Source organism: Cariama cristata, unplaced genomic scaffold (assembly GCF_000690535.1).
Source record: "Cariama cristata isolate BGI_N322 unplaced genomic scaffold, ASM69053v1 scaffold6489, whole genome shotgun sequence".
NCBI lineage: Eukaryota > Metazoa > Chordata > Aves > Cariamiformes > Cariamidae > Cariama > Cariama cristata.
The window spans coordinates 11853-19449 of NW_009636235.1; the positions used below are offsets into that span (position 1 = coordinate 11853).

The 7597-nt window shown below is 38.5% G+C and overlaps 1 protein-coding gene across 1 annotated transcript; it reads right to left on the bottom strand.

Annotated features, from left to right (window-relative positions):
• Window positions 1-246: 246 nt before the first annotated feature.
• On the bottom strand, window positions 247-7593 carry PSMG1 (proteasome (prosome, macropain) assembly chaperone 1; the record flags this gene model as incomplete). The annotated part of the gene is made up of 7 exons (XM_009707843.1): window positions 247-441; window positions 1504-1640; window positions 2559-2757; window positions 5224-5286; window positions 5659-5810; window positions 7232-7341; window positions 7502-7593. Coding segments are annotated over 7 exons (828 nt in total), but the record flags the coding sequence as incomplete, so codon positions are not given.
• Window positions 7594-7597: the final 4 nt, after the last annotated feature.

The window sequence follows — 7597 nt, forward strand, 5'->3', positions numbered from 1 at the left end:
CTGTCAAAATAAAGCAAAAAATAGGTGTTCTCATTAGATATAGACAGAATTCCTCAACTGCATTTCCTCTTTTACATACAAAAGGTACATATTTAGATAAAACAATCCCTTCAGGAGGAGAAAAAGAAGTTGCTTTTCATATTGAAGATATCTTTCCCAAAATCCCTCCAGGAGAAAGTCTCCCAAGCCAGGCAGAAGAAATACATATGTTTGTAGTGATGAATTTGAAAGTAACAAAAATGAGTGCAAAAGTAAAAATGTACTGGAATTTATTCCACTTTTAAGGAAACAATTATAATTCCAAAACATCCTCTACAGAAGAAACTGGAGTTTACGAAAGTGCAGTCTGCATCATAAATGTCCTCTTTAGATATAGATATTATTGTGGGTTTCACTGGTTGTAAGTAACTTCTTCAAAATCTTTGTGCTTTCAGATACATCCTAGGAAAGGGAAAAGATGATCAGCATTAGCTACATTGCTGGTAACAAACCAAAAAAGCCTCACTGTCCTCTATTCCGATTTTTATTACTCTGAATACTAGTTTTATTAAAATGTTAACTGTGAGCAAAAATCAGGTCTTCCAAATAAAAGTATCCAGAGACCTGCTAAAGGCTCCAAAGGAATCTACAGTTCAACCACAGAATGGGATTTATTAATTTGCATTCCTCCTCGCTTGCCTATGAGAGGAAGAGCCTGCATATTTGCTGTTGTTTTCCTTCAGAGTTTAAACATTTACATACTCCTCCATTAGACTTATTTAGCCGACCAGTATAAGCTGTAATGAAAGTAACTCGCAATTCCCACATTTAAAGCTGAAATAAATACTTCAGTACACACAAACCTCCTCTGTCTTTGAAATGTAAGTTCAATTGGCAAAACTGAGGAGAACGTTTTAAACCAACTACACTTTAATGAAAAATCTTTCAGAAAGAAGCAAACGTTCACTTTAGTAGCTATAATGCCATGATTTCACAGCTGCTTGATTAGCGCAACACTGTTTAAGAATCATCTTTAGAAATTCAGTCTTCTAATTCCAGAAAGAAGTTACAGGTCAAAATAAGTTTCTTGCGAAGCTTTCACATATGGCACAAGGCAGGTAGATAGAGAGCTAGAGCAAAGCTATCTTGCATATGAATGCAGAATGTTAAAAAAAAATAAAATAAAATACTTAAAGGTTTCAACACCAGACACCTCCAAAGGAAAGCGCAGCTTAAACAATCACAAGAAATCATTCCCTGATACATTAGTACCACTACAAGAGCCCGAAAATTCAAAATGAATTTTTGAGGGAAGCTGTAGATTCGTTATTTCTGAGCAACTTACAAACAGATACTACAACAGGTACTATACCAGGTATCATTATCCTCCATCATTAAAGTCTGTATTTTTCTGCCTTTTCAGGTGGAATTCTCATAGGGGGACAGCAACAGCAGAATGCAAGAGATGAAAGACAGACAAAAATAGGCCAACCTTCCCATTAATTTTTAAATACAAAATTTTACCTTGACTAAACCCTTCAGGATTTTAGAAGAAAGCAGAGGCTTGAATGCTTCAATTGTAACCGTGTCCAGTTTGATGACATCAGTGTAACACTGATACAACACTGCAGGAATCTGCCATACTTGACAATAGCTCAAAACTAAACACAAGTCAAAAGAAAATGTGTGTTACATTCAGCAGAGAAGAAATCTCAGTTCTGTGTATAAAATCACGTTTGTTCTGGCCAGCACTTCAAAAGCATGAAAGTTTATAAATTAACTACACAGGATCCTGACTGCTAGACCAGCCATCTCTCATTCCCTAGGTACGCAAGAAAATAAACAACCAAAAATTAGCAAAATGCAGTTTGCATTTCTCCCTGGCAAATACCTTAACTAGAAACTGTATGTTATTGCTAAACAAAAATAATATGAGCATCTGTAAAAAAAATCCAAACCAACCAACAAACAGAAACTCAAAACCCAAGCAAGCATAAAAACTCAAAACAAAGTGTGATCAAGACAATTTTTTTTCTAGAAAAACCATCCACTTTTAGCTCCTGCCGGACAAGGTTTTCCTCACCGTGCTACCACCAATTTGGTACTCTATAATGAAAAGCCTGGAGTTTTTATTACATTACGTAATAAAACCAAATCTAACTTTTACATGAGGTCGATCAGTAGCACTGTGAAACCGACTTTACCTGTAATATGCAGAAAGGACTTTATGAGCCTCAGTTTGGATGCTCAGATGAAAGTAACTCTTAATAAAATGTTCATAAGCAAAATGCCCCAAAAAAACAGTACACAATACACTTTGTGAGCCTATACTGAAGAATTTGCTAGTACTTCAGTCCCACACATAAGGGGCAAAAGAATTTGTGGGTGGTTTTGAAATTTGTCCCTATTTTACAAGGCAACATGTAAGATGTCAAACTGTTAGGAATTAATTTTCAAAAAGCTAACTTGTTAGCCAGTTCACACAATGAAGTAAAAATTCTAATTGTAATGGGATGCTCTTCAAAGTGAATTTTGTGTTGCCACCATCAGCCTTGTAAATAATCCGAACTGCAAAATACCAGCAGCAGGAAGATCTCGCACAATGTTGGGTTGTTCCAGCAGCGGGCAGCAGATCTGCTCTTTGAATTCTTTTGTCTTCAAGGCTTTCAGAAATGGAGATGGAAGTGTCAAAGTGGATTCCTGAGTTTTATAATCAGCTACAGGACATGTTGAAAGAATGGTTACTTGCAAGCCCTCCTTGCGCATACAGCCAAAAACCTGAAATAAAAATGTTTAATACATAAGCAAAATTTATCTTCTCACAATAACAGCAAAAAACCACAAAGATTCATTTCAATTCCAGTGACGATGGCAAACGGCAGTTTAATTCGGGTTTGCAGGACTAACTATAATTTGAATCACAACTTTCAGGTAGAAATTTCACATGCATTGGTCTTGGGATGGAGATAAAAAACCCAAAAGAACAGCTAACATATTTACCAAGTCTGTTCATTTTCTTGAGAGGCTTTAGGTTTTCAGCACTTTCTATTCACCTGCAAATATATTAAGGCTTACTGTTTTTACTAATGGTGACTTGTAGAGAGAAAAAGGACTCCAAACAAAACCAGGCTGCTTATGACAGGAAGGCAGCTTGCTAAGCTGCAAGACATTTGAAATTGAAATCATGCTCCCCAAATGTTCTACAGTACTTAAAAAGAGTCTTCGTTTTAAATACTCAGATTTTATTTAATTATATTCAAGTTGAATTGAGAAAGAGAACCTTTATTTTTCCACAGTCTTCCTCAAATTCAAAGAAAAGAGTTTCAAACACACTGTACAAAACATACTTTTGGATCTATTGCATCCTGTCACAAAACATCAACATACTACACAGTGTTCCATTGTTTTTAAATAACGTATATCAAAATGAGCAGGAGCATGATAAACCTGCACCTTCGCTTTACACTGTCTTCTTCTGATTTACAATCAATAAGGAACCAGGGAATTTGGTACACATTACAAAAACTTGCCTGTTTCTGTATACGGTACCAATCACAGAAGGGAAGCTGACTGTTCCCTCACATCACTGTGTTACCACTGTAATATGAAACTGATACAACTTTTCAGAAGCACACATATTTTCAACTTACTTTGTTGGAAACACTGACTGGTATGCATTACTGCAAAACTTCAGTCTGTATATTCTCATTTTGTCAGTGAACACTTACTGAGAAAACACATATAGAGGTAAAAGTCTGACTCATGGAGATTGTGAAGATGCTCTGTGAATCAGAATTTATGAAGCACGTAGAATAGGTCTGCAACTCACACTAAAAGCAAAAGATTACCAGCACAACATTTCTGTTGTACATTTAAAAATACCACTAACCATAAAGTGGTTATATACTCAAGAACATTGACTTGGTAAAACTGTACACTCCTACTGTTTATGAACACTCACATTCGAAGTAACACGTGCAGACAGCTGGAAAAACACAAACAGGGAAGACAGCACAACCACAATCATCCTTCTTTTGTAACCCCAGTTGAATTTAAGTGCAACAATGTGTGGAATATGGCAAAACCAAAAAGGTTTCGGTCTTAGGGTTTCTAAACTTCAAAGTGAACCATTACTCCCCCAACAAAGCAAATCAAACTCTTCAACAAGCCAAGGAACGACAATAGGCTGGTTTTCCACAAACTTGGGTCTGAAAACCCTGTATCAGTGAAGTTACCCCAGTTTTCCATCCTCTTTGCCTTCCCATGATCTCTCCGGCTCCCTCACACCGAGATGCTCGTAGGTTCGCCCTCACAACCAAATAATCCTCATGCGCTGGCTGGGCCAGCTGGCAGGCTAGACTGAGCAGGTACCAGGCTGAGAATGTGCTGTCCTTTGGACACACTGCTTTTTATCTCACTCTGTGTATCTCTAGCCACAGTCTTACACAACTTCAGCATAACATAGTAGCTTTAGAATCTATGCTTGTTCATCAGATAAGCAGATTTAAAGGAAGGCAGGTTAGCAGACTGCAAGACAAAATAAGCCATATTTCCTTGAGGCTAAGCACTGACCCAACTCCATAAAGACAATCAACTGCCAGAACATTTCCCCTCTGCTTTATCTTATTAAAACCAACATGATGATATTTGGAGGAACCTGAACAACCCAGCAGCGTTTGTGTACCTGAATGATGCTAGGGTAAGGCAGGTGGCATACTAAGTCTATGAACAAATGGGACAGATCCTGCTTTGCAGGGACCTTCCTTTAGAGTTCCTCCTTGTGAAAGGAACAGAACGCACTCATTAGTAAAGATACCATCCACCATGAGTTTCACAACAGTTTGGTCTGGTGACCCTTTGGCAGCCATACCACTGTAGTTACGTTGTTATTTTTTAAGAAAGGATTCTCCCAGAGCTGAAATACAGCTGAAATAAGCCATAGAAAATTTAGGGAAAAAGGTTTGGAAAGTAGCTAAGGGCAACAAAATTGAAACCATCCAAAAGAAGTAATTGCACAAAGTTGTTAAGTTACAGCAGATACAACTGGCAGCATCTAGAACAGAACTTCACAGAATCTGCAGATAGGAAATTTGTTGAATATTTAAGAAAAGAAAGCCACAGGGGAAACAATTATTTACAATGCTGTCACGTTTAGAATATCAGAGAGGAAGACGTACTTACACTAAGTTGAAGATCCCCAACCCTAAGATTTCATTACTCAATTTGTTGCCTTGCCAGTTTTACCTTTTCAAGCCACTGGAACTGTTGATCCTCAGCAACATAGCAACTACACTGGCACAATAAAACCTTAAAAAAAAAAAAAAAAAGTTGCATAAGCAATGGTTTAAAGAGCACAACAACAGCTCATGATCACATGTAAAGATGATGTGACTGCAGTCAACAGCTTGTTCAGTTTTCTTGGGCTTCTTCAACACTATTTCAACAAGAATTTTTCATTCACAACTGATGTGAAGCTGTCATACACCTTTGCCCTGAACTTCACACACCAGAACTTCATATAGTTTTAGTGAGCACAATGACCCTTCTGATTTTTGATGACATTAATCCAGAATACAGCAGTCAATACTTTGTTTGCCCTGGGCAGAGTAGGGGGTGGATAAAGGCTCCTTTCTTTCAGAAAGCTAAAATACAGAGGACTTAATGCATAAAGTCACTTACTGTTGGATCCGATACTAATCGGTAGAACAAACAGAAAGAATCTGTCGGGAGGACATTTGTTGTGTTGGAAGTTCGACACCACTCATTCCACAGCTTCACAACTCCAACTACTTCCCAACATACAGAATCCAGAATAAAAGAAGACAGGAAAGCTGAAAAAAAAAAAAAACAACAAACCAAAACCCAAAAAATCTGTTAATTTATAAAGAATAAAATCTCTGTTCTACAAATAAATATCCGAAGTGAATTAGATTATTTCTTTGCAATCTCAAGTTAAAAAAAAAATAGTAACCTATTTTTATTGATATACATTTATTGACCAAATCCAGCAAAGATGAAGAATCTGAGTAACCTCACCATATCAAGAGACTGAAAAGTTAAAGAGCAGTTCTACGTATAGAGATCCCTAACATCAAAAACATGTATTCTTAGGAATTATATCACTACGGTCAACTTTGATGCCTTTAGTATACACTAAGAATGTAAATATTAAGTCTCTAATACTTCTTGACCTACCAGGTATAACAGATTTCTCAATAAAAAAAAATTAAAAAAAATCACTGAACCAGTAAGGCAGAACTATTACAGGGGCTCTAGGAAGCAGAGACAAGAGCATGCATGACTGAGTGGCAAAACCAGATCCTAAATCAAATATTCATAAATCAAATTCCTGTCAAAAGTTACTGTTAAACAGAAGACAGATCTAAAATACCTATAACTATTTTTCAAGAAAAAACTTGAACAAAGAAAAAATAAGTTAGCAAAGTTAATTAGATATTATCTAAACGTGATCTAGATGTGACCTAAATGTAAGGAAGACTTAGAACTTCTTTCTATCCACAGGGAATTAGCTATTAAAAAACTCAAGACCTTGGTAAGCATGCGTGGGAAGGGGAGAGGTGTTTCAACACTCTAGGCCTAATGAGTAAACAGCCACCTCAAAAGAGGGCATTTTGAGCAAGTGGGGAATTAGAATGTGAAAAAGGGACTGGCTGATCAAGGAAAAAAAAGTAGTAAAAAAAAAAATCACTGTTCATTAGAAAGTGAAAGAAATTTTACATCTTTGACAGATCCCTATTTCAAAACACTAGACTGCAGTGAGCAACTTGCTACTATCAGAAGGAAAGTTTTGCCAATTAACGAAGAACCCAGGAGAGTCAACCAAACAAAATTCAGGTAAAGGGAAAGGGGGTCGTCCCAACTAAAGTCTAAAACCAAAACATCTTTTGCTTCTGCTCTTCAACCGAAAAGATATCATTTTACCATGATCTGACAGGTGAAATAAGCAGCTGTAATAAAAACCGCCTTTTATACATACAGACTAACTTTGGCTTTCTCTGGACAGCTCAGCTGCCTCAGGGATAAAACCTCGCTCCCTAAAGGAAGAGCTGGACACCCTTAAGGACCGTTCTTACAGCAGAGAGCAAAGTTAAAACAAACTATGGCAAAGGGAGTGTCCTGGCACACTTACACTTTCTTCCAACCTCCTGCCTTCTCTAATTTAGCCAACAGCAAAAGAACACCAGCATTTTAGAGTCTCAAACAGTTTGCTTTTGCAGTTTGCACCACCTACCTGCAGCGTTATGTCCTATCGCTATTATAAATTTAGAGCACACAAACAGCTGGCCAGCAGAGCTTTCCGAAGACGCGCCCGACTTCAAGGTCCAGAGGACGTCGATCTCCCTGGCAAAAGAGGCGGAGGGCAGTGGAGAAGCGCTCGCCCTGCCCTGCCCAGCCCGGCCCTGCGGTCCCTCGCGGGGGACACGGAGGAGGCCGCACCACAGCAGCGAGGAGAGCGGCCGAAGTGTCCCGTGGGGCCATGCCCGCCCCCCTGGGCCGCTACCTTTTCTTCTCCAGCTCCCTACGGATCTCCCGGTCCTCAGGCGTCTCCTCACGAGCCTCCTCCGCCCACTCCTCATCGTCCACGCCGGCGCGGGAC